The 22,121-nt window shown below is 38.3% G+C and overlaps 1 protein-coding gene across 3 annotated transcripts in view; it reads right to left on the bottom strand.

Annotated features, from left to right (window-relative positions):
• Positions 1–22,121, bottom strand: part of LOC103041376 (centrosome and spindle pole-associated protein 1) — a 141,768-nt gene that overhangs the window by 115,370 nt on the left and 4,277 nt on the right. The window contains exons 6-12 of one of the 3 annotated variants that reach the window (XM_049485721.1): positions 21,305–21,648; positions 20,416–20,514; positions 19,792–19,859; positions 19,476–19,572; positions 18,974–19,031; positions 17,991–18,005; positions 17,371–17,777 (exon numbers count right to left, since the gene is read on the bottom strand). In XM_049485721.1, coding sequence (XP_049341678.1) covers positions 17,371–17,777; positions 17,991–18,005; positions 18,974–19,031; positions 19,476–19,572; positions 19,792–19,859; positions 20,416–20,514; positions 21,305–21,648 — 1,088 coding nt within the window. The remainder of the gene's footprint in view (positions 1–17,370; positions 17,778–17,990; positions 18,006–18,973; positions 19,032–19,475; positions 19,573–19,791; positions 19,860–20,415; positions 20,515–21,304; positions 21,649–22,121) is intronic. The other 2 variants (XM_049485727.1, XM_049485731.1) reach the window with 2 other exon arrangements.

Below are 22,121 nucleotides of genomic sequence, written 5' to 3'. Positions count from 1 at the left end.
CCCTAATAATAATAATAATAATAATCAGAACAATTACAATAGGGTTTCTAGCACTACGTGCTCGAACCCCTAATAATCAGAACAATTACAATAGGGTTTCTAGCACTATGTGCTCGAACCCCTAATAATAATAATAATAATAATAATAATCAGAACAATTACAATAGGGTTTCTAGCACTACGTGCTCGAACCCCTAATAATAATAATCAGAACAATTACAATAGGGCTTCTAGCACTACGTGCTCGAACCCCTAATAATAAATATAGCCGCAAGCGGCGATTTACGGGGTTCGAGCGTTACAGGCAAAGAGACCCCTGGAGGCCAGTTAGGCTTAAAACATGTTGCCGGTTGACTGGCATCGCCAAACTGGATGAGGATGACCAGCATGACCGTGAAGACCAAGCTAGATTACCAGCATGACTAATCTGGATGACAAACTTGTTGACCATATTGACCAAGCTGGAAGACCATAATGACCAAACTGGATGACCAGCATGGCAAAGGTGGTTGGCCAGTATGACCAAGCTGGAAGACCACCATTACTATGAGGACAAAGCTGAATGACCAGCAGGACCATAATGACCAATGTGAATGGCCAGCATGACCAAGCTGGATGGCCAGCATAACCAAGCTGGGTGACCAGCGTGACCATAAAGACCATAATGGCAATGCTAGATGAGTGGTGTGAGTAAACTAGTGGAAAAGCATTGATAAATTGAGCTGTAGTGTTCATCAGGTTTTATGTGGTGTCTTACTGCACTCTAGTGGGCATTTGGTGAAACAAATTCAGTTCTTAAATTGAAAAAACACAAGGCATAAAAAGGGCATATAAATAACCCGTATATAGTATATAAGTTTTGACCTGATTAACATTCCACCTGTTAAAAGCTTGCTGGAATGTGATTGGCTAATAGTGACCACAAAAGTGTCCATATCAAATTTTCATTTGGTGTACATTAGTGCATGGGCCATAGATGATAATTGGCTAGGATGACCTTGATAGCTTGTATGGTTCTAGAGAAACAGCTATCGAGCATTGGCCCCGCCCCCTGGGGGGGTGTATGTCTACTTAAACTGACAGAGTATCTGAGAATCATGTAATGATCAAAGGACTGAAGTGGTATTAGTGTCAGGTTAAGCATTCAAAAGTTATAAGTGTTAAAGACATTTTACTGCACCATGGTAGAACTCATTTGCATATGGCGGCCATATTGTTTATAAATGTAAATATTTTTTTAATAATTATTGAGGAGTAAGCTCTGCTGAACTGTTTGACACCAAACATGTCATGATTGGTCAAGGATCCAAGGACAAGATTTCAAAAGTAGGTTTTGCATATTATGCAAATTTTAAAAAAAATTAAGTGGGTGGAGCATAAACAAGAATGACCCAGGCGGCTGACCAGCATGAACAAGAAGGATAAATATGTTCAATTAAGCAAGACAAGCAATATTAAATAAGTTCAGCAGAGCTTTAATTTAGAATAATTCACCTGTAGCTGTTTCACCAAATGACCACCAGAGCGCAGCAAGAGACCACATATAACCTGCTGGAAATCTATCACTCTATCAGAAAGACAGAACATTCCCTATCAGTGTGTTTCTATTTATTAAAAAGAGAAGAAAAGTCCGATTGGGCTCCAAATTGGTACTCATGATCAAGTGGTCTGTATATACATGTATGTAAATTTGTGTGTTGATAGGGTCAAAGGTTCCTGACTTCTGACCATTTAGGTTTGAAAAAAGTGATAATACAGGCTTATGGCCTACAAAATGGCTGTTGCTCTTTGGCCATATTAGAGGCAAAAAATATCTGATTTGGCTCAAAATTTGCAGTCAAGATCACAATATCAGTCTATATATGTATGTCAATTTCTGTGTCGATAGGGTCAAAGGTTCCTGACTTCTGTCCATTTAGATTTGAAAAAAGCGATAATACAGGCTTGAGGCCTACAAAATCGCTGTAGTTTTCCAGCCGTTGTAGAGGCAAAACATGTCCGATTTGGCTGAAAATTTGCAATCAAGATCAGATTATCAGTCTATATACGTGTATAAATTTGTGTGTTGATAGGGTGAAAGGTTCCTGTCTTCTGTCCATTTAGGTTGGAAAATAGCGATAAATAGAATAAATTGAAAATAGTTATTTTTGCACTGTAGAGCCTACTGAAGACTTATTTGGCTCATACTTGGCACATGTGCTTCAAATGTCATTGTTAATTAGTAGCTTCAACAGTTTTGGCATGTTTTAAACTTTGACAGAGTTTTGGCCAAATAACTCTGAAAAGGCTTTCACGTACATGTTTGATCAAGGTTTATGGGCCTCAAATAGTTAAAATGTCAAGATTTTTTTGATAATTATTTACCTTCAGTGTCTCAAGATTGCATCAAGACCAAATTTGTTTTGATTGATTAAAGACTTAAAGACAAGTTCAAAAAGAGCAATTTTTACTCTTTTGGCCACTGATGAAAATCTTTGCATTTTTGGTAAATACTTGTAATTACAAAGTTGTAAAGGCTACAGCAAAGTATACAATTAAAAGAGAATAACAAGCCTAGGCCACTTGTACCTTTAGATATAACTGATTTTCTGCTATAGCGCCCCCTTGAGGCCAATCAACGCCATATTTTAATGGATGATAGACGGCCCTCATATACATGTAGGTTATAAGTATCGTCCTGATTGGTGATTGTTTAGCCTGTCAAAAGCTTGCTGGAACCTGATTGGCTAATAGCGATCGCAAAAATTTGCATATCACATTTTCCTTCTGTCAAACATTAGAACATAGGCCATAGATGATACATGCCAAAGGAGAGCTTCTTAGCTTGTACGGTTCCTGAGAAACAGATTTTTAGCTTTGGCTCCGCCCCCTGGAGGCGTATGTCTACACAGATTGACATGGTACCTCAGAATCATGTTGGCATAAAAGTTTTAAAGTGGCATTAGTGTAGGTTTAAGCATTCAAAAGTTACAGCTGTTAGAGTAAATTTGGGTGTGCCACGGTAAGATTAATTTGCATATGGTGGCCATATTGTTTACAAATTTCACAATTTTTTCGATAATTATTGAGGTTGGGACTCTGCTGAGTTGTTTGACACCAAATATGACAGGATTGGTCAATGACCCTAGGACAAGTTCTCAAAAGTAGGTTTTGCATATTATGCTAAATAGCAAAAAATCTAAGTGGGCGGAGCTTAGTGGTTCTATTGACCTTTTTGATTTGCCATTAACCAAGGAATCATATAATGCAAAAATTTTTGCTTTAGCTATCAGGGCGTGGGAGTTACGAGGCCAAACGCGTTGACCTTCGCCATAGCGCCCCCTTGAGGCCGATCGGGCTCATCTTTTGAATCTGAGTAGCGGTGAGAAGTACTACCATATGACTAAGTCTCAGCCCTGTAGGCCTTACGGTTTCTTCTGCCCAATCACTTCTATGGCAGAAAAAGAATAAGAACTATAATAATAAATATAGCCGCAAGCGGCGATTTACGGGGTTCGAGCGTTACAGGCAAAGAGACCCCTGGAGGCCAGTTAGGCTTAAAACATGTTGCCGGTTGACCGGCATCGCCAAAGTGGATGAGGATGACCAGCATGACCGTGAAGACCAAGCTAGATTACCAGCATGACTAATCTGGATGACAAACTTGTTGACCATATTGACCAAGCTGGAGGACCATAATGACCAAACTGGATGACCAGCATGGCAAAGGTGGTTGGCCAGTATGACCAAGCTGGAAGACCACCATTACTATGAGGACAAAGCTGAATGACCAGCAGGACCATAATGACCAATGTGAATGGCCAGCATGACCAAGCTGGATGGCCAGCATAACCAAGCTGGGTGACCAGCGTGACCATAAAGACCATAATGGCAATGCTAGATGAGTGGTGTGAGTAAACTAGTTGAAAAGCATTGATAAATTGAGCTGTAGTGTTCATCAGGTTTTATGTGGTGTCTTACTGCACTCTAGTGGGCATTTGGTGAAACAAATTCAGTTCTTCAATTGAAAAATCACAAGGCATAAAAAGGGCATATAAATAACCCGTATATAGTATATAAGTTTTGACCTGATTAACATTCCGCCTGTTAAAAGCTTCCTGGAATGTGTTTGGCTAATAGTGACCACAAAAGTGTCCATATCAAATTTTCATTTGGTGTACCATTAGTGCATGGGCCATAGATGATAATTGGCAAGGATGACCTTGATAGCTTGTATGGTTGTAGAGAAACAGCTATCGAGCATTGGCCCCGCCCCCTGGGGGTGTGTATGTCTACTTAAACTCACAGGGTATCTGAGAATCATGTAATGATCAAAGGACTGAAGTGGTATTAGTGTCAGGTTAAGCATTCAAAAGTTATAAGTGTTAAAGACATTTTACTGCACCATGGTAAAACTAATTTGCATATGGCGGCCATATTGTTTATAAATGTAAAGATTTTTTTTTATAATTATTGAGGAGTAAGCTCTGCTGAACTGTTTGACACCAAACATGTCATGATTGGTCAAGGAGGCAAAGACAAGATCTCAAAAGTAGGTTTTGCATATTATGCAAATTAAAAAAAAATTAAGTGGGTGGAGCATAAATAAGAATGACCCAGGTGGCTGACTAGCATGACCAAGAAGGATAAATATGTTCAATTAAGCAAGACAAAAATGATTAAATAAGTTCAGCAGAGCTTTAATTTAGAATAATTCAAATGTAGCTGTTTCACCAAATGACCACCAGAGCGCAGCAAGAGACCACATATAACCTGCTGGAAATCTATCACTCTATAAGTAAGACAGAACATTCCCTATCAGTGTGTTTCTATTTATTAAAAAGAGAAGAAAAGTCCGATTGGGCTCCAAATTGGTACTCATGATTAAGTGGTCTGCATATATATGTGTGTAAATTTGTGTGTTGATAGGGTCAAAGGTTCCTGACTTCTGTCCATTTAGGTTTGAAAAAAGCGATAATACAGGCTTATGGCCTACAAAATGGCTGTTGCTCTTTGGCCATATTAGAGGCAAAAAATATCTGTTTTGGCTCAAAATTTGCAATCAAGATCACAATATCAGTTTATATATGTATGTCAATTTCTGTGTCGATAGGGTCAAAGGTTCCTGACTTATGTCCATTTAGGTTTGAAAAAAGCGATAATACAGGCTTGAGGCCTACAAAATCGCTGTAGTTTTCCAGCCGTTGTAGAGGCAAAACATGTCCGATTTGGCTGAAAATTTGCAATCAAGATCAGATTATCAGTCTATATATGTGTATAAATTTGTGTGTTGATAGGGTGAAAGGTTCCTGTCTTCTGTCCATTTAGGTTGGAAAATAGCGATAAATAGAATAAATTGAAAATAGTTATTTTTTCACTGTAGAGCCTACTGAAGACTTATTTGGCTCATACTTGGCAAATGTGCTTCAAATGTCATTGTTAATTAGTAGCTTCAACAGTTTTGGCATGTTTTAAACTTTGACAGAGTTTTGGCCAAATAACTCTGAAAAGGCTTTCACGTACATGTTTGATCAAGGTTTATGGGCCTCAAATAGTTAAAATGTCAAGATTTTTTTGATAATTATTTACCTACAGGGTCTCAAGATTGCATCAAGACCAAATTTGTTTTGATTGATTAAGGACTTAAAGACAAGTTCGAAAAGAGCAATTTTTACTCTTTTGGCCACTGATGAAAATCTTTCCATTTTTGGTAAATACATGTAATTACAAAGTTGTAAAGGCTACAGCAAAGTATACAACTAAAAAAGAATAACAAGCCTAGGCCACTTGTACCTTTAGATATAACTGATTTTCTGCTATAGCGCCCCCTTGAGGCCAATCAACGCCATATTTTAATGGATGATAGAAGGCCCTGAGATACATGTAGGGTATAAGTATCGTCCTGATTGGTCATTGTTTAGCATGTCAAAAGCTTGCTGGAAACTGATTGGCTAATAACGATCGCAAAAATTTGCATATCAAATTTTCCTTCTGTAAAACATTAGGACATAGGCCATAGATGATACATTCCAAAGGAGAGCTTCATAGCTTGTACGGTTCCTGAGAAACAGATTTTTAGCTTTGGCTCCGCCCCCTGGGGGCGTATGTCTACACAGATTGACGGGCTACCTCAGAATCATGTTGGCATCAAAGTTGTAAAGTGGCATTAGTGTAGGTTTAAGCATTCAAAAGTTACAGCTGTTAGAGTAAATTTGGGTGTGCCACGGTAAGATTAATTTGCATATGGCGGCCATATTGTTTACAAATTTCACAATTTTTTTGATAATTATTGAGGTTGGGACTCTGCTGAGTTGTTTGACACCAAATATGACAGGATTGGTCAATGACCCTAGGACAAGTTCTCAAAAGTAGGTTTTGCATATTATGCTAAATAGCAAAAAATCTAAGTGGGCGGAGCTTAGTGGTTCTATTGACCTTTTTGATTTGCCATTAACCAAGGAATCATATAATGCAAGAATTTTTGCTCTAGCTATCAGGGCGTGGCAGTTACGAGGCCTAACGCGTTGACCTTCGCCATAGCGCCCCCTTGAGGCCGATCGGGCTCATCTTTTGAATCTGAGTAGCGGTGAGAAGTACTACCATATGACCAAGTCTCAGCCCTGTAGGCCTTACGGTTTCTTCTGCCCGATCACTTCTATGGCAGAAAAAGAATAAGAATAATAAATATAGCCGCAAGCGGCGATTTACGGGGTTCGAGCATTACAGTCAAAGAGGCCCCTGGAGGCCAGTTAGGCTTAAAACATGTTGCTGGTTGACCGGCATCACCAAACTGGATGACCAGCATGGCAAAGTTGTTTGGCCAGTATGACCAAGCTGGATGACCAGCATTGCTATAATGACAAAGCTGAATGACCAGCAGGACCTTAATGACCAATGTGAATGACCAGAATTACCTAGCTGGATGGGCAGCATAACCAAGCTAGGTGAACAGCGTGACCATAAAGACCATAATGACAATGCTAGATGAGTGGTGTGAGTAAACTAGTTGAAATGCATTGATAAATTGTGCTGTAGTGTTCAGCAGGTTTTATGTGGTCTCTTGCTGCACTCTAGTGGGCATTCGGAGAGCCTAGCAGTGAGGCATAAAAGGGCACATATCAATAACTAATAATATCAATAATAGTGTATAAGTTTTGACCTGATTAACATTCATCCTGTCAAAAGCTTACTGGAATGCGATTGGCTTATAGTGACCACAAAAGTGTCCATATCAAATTTTCATTTGGTGTACCATTAGTGCATGGGACGTAGATGATAATTGCCAAGGATGACCTTGATAGCTTGTATGGTTCTAGAGAAACAGCTATCGAGCATTGGCTCCGCCCCCTGGGGGGGTGTATGTCTACTTAAACTGACAGGGTATCTGAGAATCATGTAATGATCAAAGGACTGAAGTGGTATTAGTGTCAGGTTAAGCATTCAAAAGTTATAAGTGTTAAAGAGATTTTACTGCACCATGGTAGAACTCATTTGCATATGGCGGCCATATTGTTTATAAATGTAAAGATTTTTTAAATAATTATTGAGGAGTAAGCTCTGCTGAACTGTTTGATACCAAATATGTCATGATTGGTCAAGGAGCCAAGGACAAGATCTCAAAAGTAAGTTTTGCATATTATGCAAATAAAAAAAAAATTAAGTGGGTGGAACATAAACAAGAATGACCCAGGTGGCTGACTAGCATGACTAAGAAGGATAAAGATCTTCAATTAAGCAAGACAAGCAAGATTAAATAAGTTCAGCAGAGCTTTAATTTAGAATAATTCACCTGTAGCTGTTTCACCAAATGACCACCAGAGCGCAGCAAGAGACCACATATAACCTGCTGGAAATCTATCACTCTATAAGTAAGACAGAACATTCCCTATCAGTGTGTTTCTATTTATTACAAAGAGAGAAAAAGTCCGATTGGGCTCAAAATTGGTACTCATGATCAAGTGGTCTGTATATATATGTGTGTGAATTTGTGTGTTGATAGGGTCAAAGGTTCCGGACTTCTGTCCATTTAGGCTTGAAAAAAGCGATAATACAGGCTTATGGCCTACAAAATGGCTGTTGCTCTTTGGCCATATTAGAGGCAAAAAATATCTGATTTGGCTCAAAATTTGCAATCAAGATCACAATATCAGTCTATATATGTATGTCAATTTCTGTGTCGATAGGATCAAAGGTTCCTGACTTCTGTCCATTTAGATTTGAAAAAAAGCGATAATACAGGCTTGAGGCCTACAAAATCGCTGTAGTTTTCCAGCCGTTGTAGAGGCAAAACATGTCCGATTTGGCTGAAAATTTGCAATCAAGATCACAATATCAGTCTATATATGTGTACAAATTTGTGTGTTGATAGGGTGAAAGGTTCCTGTCTTCTGTCCATTTAGGTTGGAAAATAGCGATAAATAGAATAAATTGAAAATAGTTATTTTTTCACTGTAGAGCCTACTGAAGACTTATTTGGCTCATACTTGGCACATGTACTTCAAATATCATTGTTAATTAGTAGCTTCAACAGTTTTGGCATGTTTTAAACTTTGACAGAGTTTTGGCCAAATAACTCTGAAAAGGCTTTCACGTACATGTTTGATCAAGGTTTATGGGCCTCAAATAGTTAAAATGTCAAGATTTTTTTGATAATTATTTACCTACAGGGTCTCAAGATTGCATCAAGACCAAATTTGTTTTGATTGATTAAGGACTTAAAGACAAGTTCGAAAAGAGCAATTTTTACTCTTTTGGCCACTGATGAAAATCTTTGCATTTTTGGTAAACACATGTAATTACAAAGTTGTAAAGGATACAGCAAAGTATACAATTAAAAAAGAATAACAAGCCTAGGCCACTTGTACCTTTAGATATAACTGATTTTCTGCTATAGCGCCCCCTTGAGGCCAATCAACGCCATATTTTAATGGATGATAGAAGGCCCTGAGATACATGTAGGGTATAAGTATCGTCCTGATTGGTCATTGTTTGCATGTCAAAAGCTTGCTGGAATCTGATTGGCTAATAACGATCGCAAAAATTTGCATATCAAATTTTCCTTCTGTTAAACATTAGGACATAGGCCATAGATGACACATGTCAAAGGAGAGCTTCATAGCTTGTACGGTTCCTGAGAAACAGATTTTTAGCTTTGGCTCCGCCCCCTGGAGGCGTATGTCTACACAGATTGACGGGCTACCTCAGAATCATGTTGGCATCAAAGTTGTAAAGTGGCAATAGTGTAGGTTTAAGCATTCAAAAGTTACAGCTGTTAGAGTAAATTTGGGTGTGCCACAGTAAGATTAATTTGCATATGGCGGCCATATTGTTTACAAATTTCACAATTTTTTCGATAATTATTGAGGTTGGGACTCTGCTGAGTTGTTTGACACCAAATATGACAGGATTGGTCAATGACCCTAGGACAAGTTCTCAAAAGTAGGTTTTGCATATTATGCTAAATAGCAAAAAATCTAAGTGGGCGGAGCTTAGTGGTTCTATTGACCTTTTTGATTTGCCATTAACCAAGGAATCATATAATGCAAGAATTTTTGCTCTAGCTATCAGGGCATAGGAGTTACGAGGCCAAACGCGTTGACCTTCGCCATAGCGCCCCCTTGAGGCCGATCGGGCTCATGTTTTGAATCTGAGTAGCGGTGAGAAGTACTACCATATGACCAAGTCTCAGCCCTGTAGGCCTTACGGTTTCTTCTGCCCAATCACTTCTATGGCAGAAAAAGAATAAGAATAATAATAAATATAGCCGCAAGCGGCGATTTACGGGGTTCGAGCGTTACAGACAAAGAGGCCCCTGGAGGCCAGTTAGGCTTAAAACATGTTGCTGGTTGACTGGCATCACCAAACTGGCTGACCAGCATGGCAAAGGTGTTTGGCCAGTATGACCAAGCTGGATGACCACCATTACTATGAGGACAAAGCTGAATGACCAGCAGGACCATAATGACCAATGTGAATGACCAGAATGACCTAGCTGGATGGGCAGCATAACCAAGCTAGGTGACCAGCGTGACCATAAAGACCATAATGACAATGCTAGATGAGTGGTGTGAGTAAACCAGTTGAAATGCATTGATAAATTGAGCTGTAGTGTTCAGCAGGTTTTATGTGGTCTCTTGCTGCACTCTAGTGGGCATTCGGAGAGCCTAGCAGTGAGGCATTACAAGGGCACATGTTAATAACCAATAATATCAATAATAGTACATAAGTTTTGACCTGATTGACATTCAGCCTGTCAAAAGCTTGCTGGAATGTGATTGGCTAATAGTGACCACTAAAGTGTCCATATCAAATTTTCATTTGGTGTACCATTAGTGCATGGGCCATAGATGATAATTGGCAAGGACGACCTTGATAGCTTGTATGGTTCTAGAGAAACAGCTATCGAGCATTGGCTCCGCCCCCTGGGGGGGGTGTATGTCTACTTAAACTGACAGGGTATCTGAGAATCATGTAATGATCAAAGGACTGAAGTGGTATTAGTGTCAGGTTAAGCATTCAAAAGTTATAAGTGTTAAAGAGATTTTACTGCACCATGGTAGAACTCATTTGCATATGGCGGCCATATTGTTTATAAATGTAAAGATTTTTTTAATAATTATTGAGGAGTAAGCTCTGCTGAACTGTTTGATACCAAACATGTCATGATTGGTCAAGGAGCCAAGGACAAGATCTCAAAAGTAAGTTTTGCATATTATGCAAATAAAAAAAAAATTAAGTGGGTGGAGCATAAACAATAATGACCCAGGCGGCTGACCAGCATGAACAAGAAGGATAAATATGTTCAATTAAGCAAGACAAGCAAGATTGAATAAGTTCAGCAGAGCTTTAATTTAGAATAATTCACCTGTAGCTGTTTCACCAAATGACCACCAGAGCGCAGCAAGAGACCACATATAACCTGCTGGAAATCTATCACTCTATCAGAAAGACAGAACATTCCCTATCAGTGTGTTTCTATTTATTACAAAGAGAAGAAAAGTCTGATTGGGCTCCAAATTGGTACTCATGATCAAGAAGGATAAATATGTTCAATTAAGCAAGACAAGCAAGATTGAATAAGTTCAGCAGAGCTTTAATTTAGAATAATTCACCTGTAGCTGTTTCACCAAATGACCACCAGAGCGCAGCAAGAGACCACATATAACCTGCTGGAAATCTATCACTCTATCAGAAAGACAGAACATTCCCTATCAGTGTGTTTCTATTTATTAAAAAGAGAAGAAAAGTCCGATTGGGCTCCAAATTGGTACTCATGATCAAGTGGTCTGTATATACATGTATGTAAATTTGTGTGTTGATAGGGTGAAAGGTTCCTGACTTCTGACCATTTAGGTTTGAAAAAAGTGATAATACAGGCTTATGGCCTACAAAATGGCTGTTGCTCTTTGGCCATATTAGAGGCAAAAAATATCTGATTTGGCTCAAAATTTGCAATCATGATCAAGTGGTCTGTATATACATGTACGTAAATTTGTGTGTTGATAGGGTCAAAGGTTCCTGACTTCTGTCCATTTAGATTTGAAAAAGCGATAATACAGGCTTGAGGCGTACAAAATCGCTGTAGTTTTCCAGCCGTTGTAGAGGCAAAACATGTCCGATTTGGCTGAAAATTTGCAATCAAGATCAGATTATCAGTCTATATATGTGTATAAATTTGTGTGTTGATAGGATGAAAGGTTCCTGTCTTCTGTCCATTTAGGTTGGAAAATAGCGATAAATAGAATAAATTGAAAATAGTTATTTTTTCACTGTAGAGCCTACTGAAGACTTATTTGGCTCATACTTGGCACATGTACTTCAAATGTCATTGTTAATTAGTAGCTTCAACAGTTTTGGCATGTTTTAAACTTTGACAGAGTTTTGGCCAAATAACTCTGAAAAGGCTTTCACGTACATGTTTGATCAAGGTTTATGGGCCTCAAATAGTTAAAATGTCAAGATTTTTTTGATAATTATTTACCTACAGGGTCTCAAGATTGCATCAAGACCAAATTTGTTTTGATTGATTAAGGACTTAAAGACAAGTTCGAAAAGAGCAATTTTTACTCTTTTGGCCACTGATGAAAATCTTTGCATTTTTGGTAAACATATGTAATTACAAAGTTGTAAAGGCTACAGCAAAGTATACAACTAAAAAAGAATAGCAAGCCTAGGCCACTTGTACCTTTAGATATAACTGATTTTCTGCTATAGCGCCCCCTTGAGGCCAATCAACGCCATATTATAATGGATGATAGAAGGCCCTGAGATACATGTAGGGTATAAGTATCGTCCTGATTGGTCATTGTTTAGCCTGTCAAAAGCTTGCTGGAATCTGATTGGCTAATAACGATCGCTAAAATTTGCATATCAAATTTTCCTTCTGTAAAACATTAGGACATAGGCCATAGATGATACATGCCAAAGGAGAGCTTCATAGCTTGTACGGTTCCTGAGAAACAGATTTTTAGCTTTGGCTCCGCCCCCTGGGGGCGTATGTCTACATAGATTAACGGGCTACCTCAGAATCATGTTGGCATCAAAGTTGTAAAGTGGCATTAGTGTAGGTTTAAGCATTCAAAAGTTACAGCTGTTAGAGTAAATTTGGGTGTGCCACGGTAAGATTAATTTGCATATGGCGGCCATATTGTTTACAAATTTCAAGATTTTTTTGATAATTATTGAGGTTGGGACTCTGCTGAGTTGTTTGACACCAAATATGACAGGATTGGTCAATGACCCTAGGACAAGTTCTCAAAAGTAGGTTTTGCATATTATGCTAAATAGCGAAAAATCTAAGTGGGCGGAGCTTAGTGGTTCTATTGACCTTTTTGATTTGCTATTAACCAAGGAATCATATAATGCAAGAATTTTTGCTCTAGCTATCAGGGCGTAGGAGTTACGAGGCCAAACGCGTTGACCTTCGCCATAGCGCCCCCTTGAGGCCGATCGGGCTCATCTTTTGAATCTGAGTAGCGGTGAGAAGTACTACCATATGACCAAGTCTCAGCCCTGTAGGCCTTACGGTTTCTTCTGCCCAATCACTTCTATGGCAGAAAAAGAATAAGAACTATAATAATAATAATAAATATAGCCGCAAGCGGCGATTTACGGGGTTCGAGCGTTACAGGCAAAGAGACCCCTGGAGGCCAGTTAGGCTTAAAACATGTTGCCGGTTGACCGGCATCGCCAAACTGGATGAGGATGACCAGCATGACCGTGAAGACCAAGCTAGATTACCAGCATGACTAATCTGGATGACAAACTTGTTGACCATATTGACCAAGCTGGAAGACCATAATGACCAAACTGGATGACCAGCATATCAAAGGTGGTTGGCCAGTATGACCAAGCTGGAAGACCACCATTACTATGAGGACAAAGCTGAATGACCAGCAGGACCATAATGACCAATGTGAATGGCCAGCATGACCAAGCTGGATGGCCAGCATAACCAAGCTGGGTGACCAGCGTGACCATAAAGACCATAATGGCAATGCTAGATGAGTGGTGTGAGTAAACTAGTTGAAAAGCATTGATAAATTGAGCTGTAGTGTTCATCAGGTTTTATGTGGTGTCTTACTGCACTCTAGTGGGCATTTGGTGAAACAAATTCAGTTCTTAAATTGAAAAAACACAAGGCATAAAAAGGGCATATAAATAACCCGTATATAGTATATAAGTTTTGACCTGATTAACATTCCGCCTGTTAAAAGCTTGCTGGAATGTGATTGGCTAATAGTGACCACAAAAGTGTCCATATCAAATTTTCATTTGGTGTACCATTAGTGCATGGGCCATAGATGATAATTGGCTAGGATGACCTTGATAGCTTGTATGGTTCTAGAGAAACAGCTATCGAGCATTGGCCCCGCCCCCTGGGGGTGTATGTCTACTTAAACTGACAGGGTATCTGAGAGTCATGTAATGATCAAAGGACTGAAGTGGTATTAGTGTCAGGTTAAGCATTCAAAAGTTATAAGTGTTAAAGACATTTTACTGCACCATGGTAGAACTCATTTGCATATGGCGGCCATATTGTTTATAAATGTAAAGATTTTTTAAATAATTATTGAGGAGTAAGCTCTGCTGAACTGTTTGACACCAAACATGTCATGATTGGTCAAGGGTCCAAGGACAAGATCTCAAAAGTAGGTTTTGCATATTATGCAAATTTTAAAAAAAATTAAGTGGGTGGAGCATAAACAAGAATGACCCAGGCGGCTGACCAGCATGAACAAGAAGGATAAATATGTTTAATTAAGCAAGACAAGCAAGATTGAATAAGTTCAGCAGAGCTTTAATTTAGAATAATTCAACTGTAACTGTTTCACCAAATGACCACCAGAGCACAGCAAGAGACCACATATAACCTGCTGGAAATCTATCACTCTATCAGAAAGACAGAACATTCCCTATCAGTGTGTTTCTATTTATTAAAAAGAGAAGAAAAGTCCGATTGGGCTCCAAATTGGTAATCATGATCAAGTGGTCTGTATATATATGTATGTAAATTTGTGTGTTGATAGGGTCAAAGGTTCCTGACTTCTGACCATTTAGGCTTGAAAAAAGCGATAATACAGGCTTATGGCCTGTATATATATATATGTATGGTATATATATGTGTGTAAATTTGTGTGTTGATAGGGTCAAAGGTTCCATATATACATATATATATATATATATATATATATATATATATATACATATACATATATATATATATGTATGGTACCATATATGTATGGTATATATATGTGTGTAAATTTGTGTGTTGATAGGGTCAAAGGTTCCTGACTTCTGTCCATTTAGGCTTGAAAAAAGCGATAATACAGGCTTATGGCCTATAAATATGTTCAATTAAGCAAGACAAGCAAGATTAAATAAGTTCAGCAGAGCTTTAATTTAGAATAATTCACCTGTAGCTGTTTCACCAAATGACCACCAGAGCGCAGCAAGAGACCACATATAACCTGCTGGAAATCTATTACTCTATAAGTAAGACAGAACATTCCCTATCAGTGTGTTTCTATTTATTAAAAAGAGAAGAAAAGTCCGATTGGGCTCCAAATTGGTACTCATGATCAAGTGGTCTGCATATATATGTGTGTAAATTTGTGTGTTGATAGGGTCAAAGGTTCCTGACTTCTGTCCATTTAGGTTTGAAAAAAGCGATAATACAGGCTTATGGCCTACAAAATGGCTGTTGCTCTTTGGCCATATTAGAGGCAAAAAATATCTGATTTGGCTAAAAATTTGCAATCAAGATCACAATATCAGTCTATATATGTATGTAAATTTCTGTGTCGATAGGGTCAAAGGTTCCTGACTTCTGTCCATTTAGATTTGAAAAAAGCGATAATACAAGCTTGAGGCCTACAAAATCGCTGTAGTTTTCCAGCCGTTGTAGAGGCAAAACATGTCCGATTTGGCTGAAAATTTGCAATCAAGATCAGATTATCAGTCTATATATGTGTATAAATTTGTGTTTTGATAGGGTGAAAGGTTCCTGTCTTCTGTCCATTTAGGTTGGAAAATAGCGATAAATAGAATAAATTGAAAATAGTTATTTTATCACTGTAGAGCCTACTGAAGACTTATTTGGCTCATACTTGGCAAATGTGCTTCAAATGTCATTGTTAATTAGTAGCTTCAACAGTTTTGGCATGTTTTAAACTTTGACAGAGTTTTGGCCAAATAACTCTGAAAAGGCTTTCACGTACAAGTTTGATCAAGGTTTATAGGCCTCAAATAGTTAAAATGTCAAGATTTTTTTGATAATTATTTACCTACAGGGTCTCAAGATTGCATCAAGACCAAATTTGTTTTGATTGATTGAGGACTTAAAGACAAGTTCGAAAAGAGCAATTTTTACTCTTTTGGCCACTAATGAAAATCTTTGCATTTTTGGTAAACATATGTAATTACAAAGTTGTAAAGGCTACAGCAAAGTATACAACTAAAAAAGAATAACAAGCCAAGGCCACTTGTACCTTTAGATATAACTGATTTTCTGCTATAGCGCCCTCTTGAGGCCAATCAACGCCATATTTTAATGGATGATAGAAGGCCCTGAGATACATGTAGGGTATAAGTATCGTCCTGATTGGTCATTGTTTAGCCTGTCAAAAGCTTGCTGGAATCTGATTGGCTAATAACGATCGCAAAAATTTGCATATCAAATTTTCCTTCTGTAAAACATTAGGACATAGGCCATAGATGATACTTGCCAAAGGAGAGCTTCATAGCTTGTACGGTTCCTGAGAAACAGATTTTTAGCTTTGGCTCCGCCCCCTGGGGGCGTATGTCTACACAGATTGACCTGCTACCTCAGAATCATGTTGGCATCGTAGGTCTAAAGTGGCATTAGTGTCGGTTTAAGCATTCAAAAGTTACAGCTGTTAAAGTAAATTTAGGTGTGCCACGGTAAGATTAATTTGCATATGGCGGCCATATTTTTTGCAAATTTCAAGATTTTTTTAATAATTATTGAGGTTGGGACTCTGCTGAGTTGTTTGACACCAAACATGTCAGGATTGGTCAATGAGTTTAGGACAAGTTCTCAAAAGTAGGTTTTGCATATTATGCTAAATAGCAAAAAATCTAAGTGGGCGGAGCTTAGTGGTTCTATTGACCTTTTTGATTTGCCATTAACCAAGGAATCATATAATGCAAGAATTTTTGCTCTAGCTATCAGGGCGTAGGAGTTACGAGGCCAAACGCGTTGACCTTCGTCATAGCGCCCCCTTGAGGCCGATCGGGCTCATCTTTTGAATCTGAGTAGCGGTGAGAAGTACTACCATATGACCAAGTCTCAGCCCTGTAGGCCTTACGGTTTCTTCTGCCCAATCACTTCTATGGCAGAAAAAGAATAAGAACTATAATAATAATAATAATAATAATAATAATAATAATAATAATAATAATAATAATAATAATAATCAGAACAATTACAATAGGGTTTCTAGCACTACGTGCTCGAACCCCTAATAATAATAATAATCAGAACAATTACAATAGGGTTTCTAGCACTACGTGCTCGAACCCCTAATAATAATAATAATAATAATAATAATAATAATAATAATAATAATAATCAGAACAATTACAATAGGGTTTCTAGCACTACGTGCTCGAACCCCTAATAATCAGAACAATTACAATAGGGTTTCTAGCACTACGTGCTCGAACCCCTAATAATAATAATAATAATAATAATCAGAACAATTACAATAGGGTTTCTAGCACTACGTGCTCGAACCCCTAATAATAATAAGAAGAAGAAGAAGAAGAAGAAGAAGAAGAAAAATCTTAGCAAAAACAATAGGGTTCTACGCACCTTCGGTGCTTGAACCCTAATAAAAAAATGGAAATATAAATTAAAAACCATACCTTGGACTAACCATTTCTCCCAGTGTCCCCGAGAGGCCTTTTTGAAATTCTTCACTGAAGGGCAAAGCACCACCAGTACCCAGCCTGGCTCCATCTTCAGACCCATTTCCAAAACCTGGGCCTGCTGCATTACCCAAGTGGCCCAGGGCGGTGCTGTACTCCAGGATTGGAGACTGGAAGGCCACGCGGGGCCTATTGGGGGGCATGCTTCTTTCTTCTGGCTCTCTTCTTTCCTGCAGGGGCCTTTCTTCTAGGATCCGCCTGTCCAAGTCGGCCCCTAGCGTGTCCAGCCCGATCCCTGGTCTGTAAGGCACGTCCCGCCTCTTGGCTTCATACTCCCTCCTCACAGCTCCAAACTGTTTGATCCTGTCAGGCTGGGGGAGACCAGTCAAGCAGTCTGTCATATACTGAAATAAAAAGCATGTTGTATTACTTATTATGAAAAAAATATATATATATCAAAAGGCTGGTTCCCAAACAGTAAATTATAATATATTAAATTAAAACTGTAACTGTAAAAGCAGATAGAGGTGTACTGCAAAGCTTCAAACTGAAAATAATCCTCCACCAGAAAAACAGAGCAAGCCTGCCCTCTACTGTGTTAAAGCCCACACATTTACCTGCTTCTGGTTCAGCTAAAAACACAAGGCAAGCACAGCAAGTCAGTTATCAGATGCATCATTTAAGCTTTCATCAAATCTCATAACCAAAGAGTGCAATATTTGTTTGCTTATTACATTATATGAATTAGAATAATTAGGTAATAGTCTAAACTGTTACTTTTTGATCCTCAGAACCAGCATGGTTTAAGTGCCTTTTAGCAAATCACCAAACCCCCAAAAACACCATTGACGCTGAAATGGCTGCCCACCGCTCTGGGTGTATGTACACTCACTACTTAATTCTACTACTTAATATTTGATCACTGCTACAGATGGGTTAAATGTGGCAATTTAAGTATGTTGCACCACTATGCAATAATGGTAAACTGGGCTTAATTTATGTTTACATGTTCAGATAATGTGTATATACACCCTAAACACTTTGCCACTAAACATATATTTTCAAATTAAAGCACAGATATCCTGTTGTCCTATATTGTAGAATTGTTACTTGAGAAAATACATGAAATATGTAACATATAATAAAAACATTTTTTCATTTAAGCATTACACCATGTGTAGTATTATTATTAATAACTATAGAAGAACCCATACTAATGTTATGGGTGGGCAATAAGATGAGATTTTAGCATTGTGAAAAATCACAAGATATCATGTTTTTTAAGCACATCCTGAATTCCATGAGTAGTTAAAGAAGAAACCTTCACTGCTGCTGTGTAATTGGATTTAGCACAGTGCACACTTCAATATAACGTAACACTTTTACAATTGTGTCACAATATTTAAGTTAAATAAATTAATAACATATTTCTAACAACATGAATCAACTACAATGTGATGTCTACTGGCTTATTCAAAATTTATGAATGATAAGCACACCTGTATGGTTTGTTATGGTACATTTCTTATACACAAATGCGTGCCACGGTTTGTACATATCTTTCAGTCATTCTGTTCAATCTTCAGTTTTCGGTCTTTACCTGTTTCTCTGGGTCTACGGCTCCTGTAGCAGCAACCCTGAGTTCAAGCTCCTTTTCCCTGTAAAACACAAGTTACATCCAGATATCAGAATCAAACATTTACTTTGTGCTGTCTGTTTTACATCATTTGTAGTTAGCTCAAAAGGGCATTAAATAAATTATGAGTAAATGTAAGTGATCTGTATCTGTGTGTAATATAGACAAATCTGTTACCAACACAGCACACATGTATGCTGATACATTTATTTCAATATATAAATTTGCCCTCAAGTTTTAAGAATTATGGGGTCTCCCCTTTTATTGAGATCAGTTCAGCTTTTGTCCCACAATGCACTTAGCGCATGTGTACAGGTAAAAAGACGCACAAACACAGAGAATAAGACACATAACTGATCTAGGAGAATTTATAAAAGTATATTTGATTTGAACGCACCCAATAATAGCAATTATGCAGCCAATTATAAGTACTGTACCCTTGAGAAATATCTAATAATATACCCACTTCCTTTTATTCTTCCGCTGTTCAGCCATTTGCTCCAGCAGCTCCTGTCTGTAACGTGCCTTTCTCCTCTGAGCGGCCTCCTCCTCCTCAGCAGCACCTAGGGAGGGGAAATAAAATAAGAAGAAAAAAAAAAAAAAACACTGTTCAGGATGTGTAATGCAGTGGAAAAAGCCACTTCAGCAAGGGTAATGCATCAAACTCACAGCTCATAAAATCCCACATTTTACACCCTGGCAAGGCATTTTAACTGCTCAAACAGACTTCTCCCTGGTGTATACGTTCATATACTAAATGTGTAAGAGGTTATTAGCCTTACCAATCATAAGTCCTGTGGCAAAATCAGTCAGGTTCTTCTTGCTAGCAGCTCTGGTCTGTGCTGGTAGACTGCAGAACAATCAGAAACACAAAGGCAGGTGAACTACAGGTCAGTTCCACACACATTGTACTGTCAAACTCCTTAGATCCTTAGAGACTCGGCCAAAACCCTGACATCCCACTACATCACATACCCAGCAGATCAAAGTGGTTCACTGCAGGGCCCTGCGAGCCACTTCGGAACTGCCCGATCTGCAGAGCCGCCCATTTCTCCACAGATCAATGCATTTCCGCTGATGGGCTACCCAATAAATCCTACCAAGTCTAGAACATAGAACTGTCTACTGCAGTTTAGCCTACAGTTACCCCAATTCAGGCTAACAGAAAGACTAAAATGTGACTAAAAAGATCTGACAAACAGTAGATACCCGCATAGTCCCATTTCCCAATGCACTGTTCTCTAAAGACGAACACAAATCAATAGAAGAGGATTTATCTGTGCAGTACAATTCTCTGCTGGAGTAAAAAAACTGCCTTTTCAGCTACTTAATGCCCTCCCATCTCATTCTCTCCTAAACCACAGCATCAGAAAACCAATTAATTTAATTGCTAAAGAGATCAGTACTTGGTTTTAAATGTTGCCAGTGGGGTCCGTCTGTTTTCCTCTTGATAGTCCTCTTCATTAGCTGTAGGTGCATCCACTTCTCTCCTCTCCTGGTTAACTCTGTTCAGTGAGAAAGTCATCAACTCAAGGATTAAAGACTCTTAATGAATTCACACACGGGGCAGCTCAAGTATCTAAGCTCTTAGCTAGAAACATATTAGATATATAACATGGGGAAAGTGGGCTACAACTGTTACAATAACGATCTTTTACTGGACAACACATTGTCCCAAAAATTATTGGGATAAACAATATTATAGTCATTTTCTTAACATTTTATTTCTCTGATGTAATGATAATATTTTAGCATTATAATGCAATATCATCCTTTAAATAAGTCAAAGGAATTAACTTGTATTTATTAAGGATATACAGGCATTGAAGTTGGTATATAAACATTTTAGAATATATTTATTATTAAAAGATGAATCACTAAAACTAAAAATAAACATTCTGGCTTATTCATGTTAATAGGCTCTTCTTTCTAAAATAAACACCATGGTCAATATTGCGATCAGCAAACAAAATAAATATTATGGTCACATCCACATGTTTTAAGGTATAAAAAAAATCTCAATTTTAATTATTGTGACAAGCCTAGTAAAATGTGACAGATTTTTTAAAATGTAGAATAAACACATTTACAGTAGGTAAGTCAAGCTTAAGATACTCTCGTTTTCCCATAAAAATACGTCTTAATGGTGTGCTACTGCTCTATTAACTTATTCATTTTTCCAAAACTGTAAAGGTTTTAACAGCAGATTACTGTATTCTAAATTTCTAACATAAATCCACAACTATAACCCTGAATGTGATTATTCAGATTGCTTTTATATTATTATAAAGGCACCTGTTAGCGGTGTGGTGAATCCTCCTCTCCCTTCTGCCAGGCTCCTGGTTGTTTCTGGACCGTCTCTTGTGCAAAAGCTCAAGCTCCTGTTCTTCTTCTGAATACAGTTCGTCCTCAGAACTATGCTGTCTCCCGGGTCTTCTGTCCCAGTGCTCTGGTGTCTCCTCCCCACGTTTCCGGGGTGGCCTAGGAGCAGCGCGGGCCACAGGCTCCGCTACCTTGCCAACATCCCTCCTGGAGAAAAGAGGCCTATCTGGACTCGGGCTGCTTCCCAGCCCTCTCAAGTCAGGAGAAAGCAATGTACGGATAGGTGTAGCGGAGATAATATGGTCTCTACCTAGAGCCTGCAATCAGAGCATAACAGAATAGAGTATATGATGAAAAGCACATTGTTCTACTAGAATTAGATCAATAAACAAGAGTAGGAGGCTTTAATAGAACATTACATCTTGCACAGTAATTCAGAAACAGTGTCAGACTGACAGAGCTATGATGCTCTGAAAAGTGCTATGCGAGGTCACTGCTACCAACAGCCATTAGGCTCTATAATGAGTCACCCTGTGGCCAGGGAGGTATCGACCCCTGTCAGACTGAATGGAACTGAGTCGCTTAAAACACACACACAAGATAATACTAGATAATAGTGTGCATTTATACCAGTGCACCATTTTATTGCGCCCATTTTGTCATATCAAATGAGATATACTTGCATATAATAAACGTCATTAAGACACTTTAGAGTTATAGCATTCCCTTAAAGGCACACAAAAAAAACAGATATCTACATATACTGATATTATATTCCAGAAAATATTTT

Source organism: Astyanax mexicanus, chromosome 1 (assembly GCF_023375975.1).
Source record: "Astyanax mexicanus isolate ESR-SI-001 chromosome 1, AstMex3_surface, whole genome shotgun sequence".
In the NCBI taxonomy this organism is placed as follows: Eukaryota; Metazoa; Chordata; class Actinopteri; order Characiformes; family Acestrorhamphidae; genus Astyanax; species Astyanax mexicanus.
This window is presented reverse-complemented; position numbering and strand designations above follow the sequence as displayed.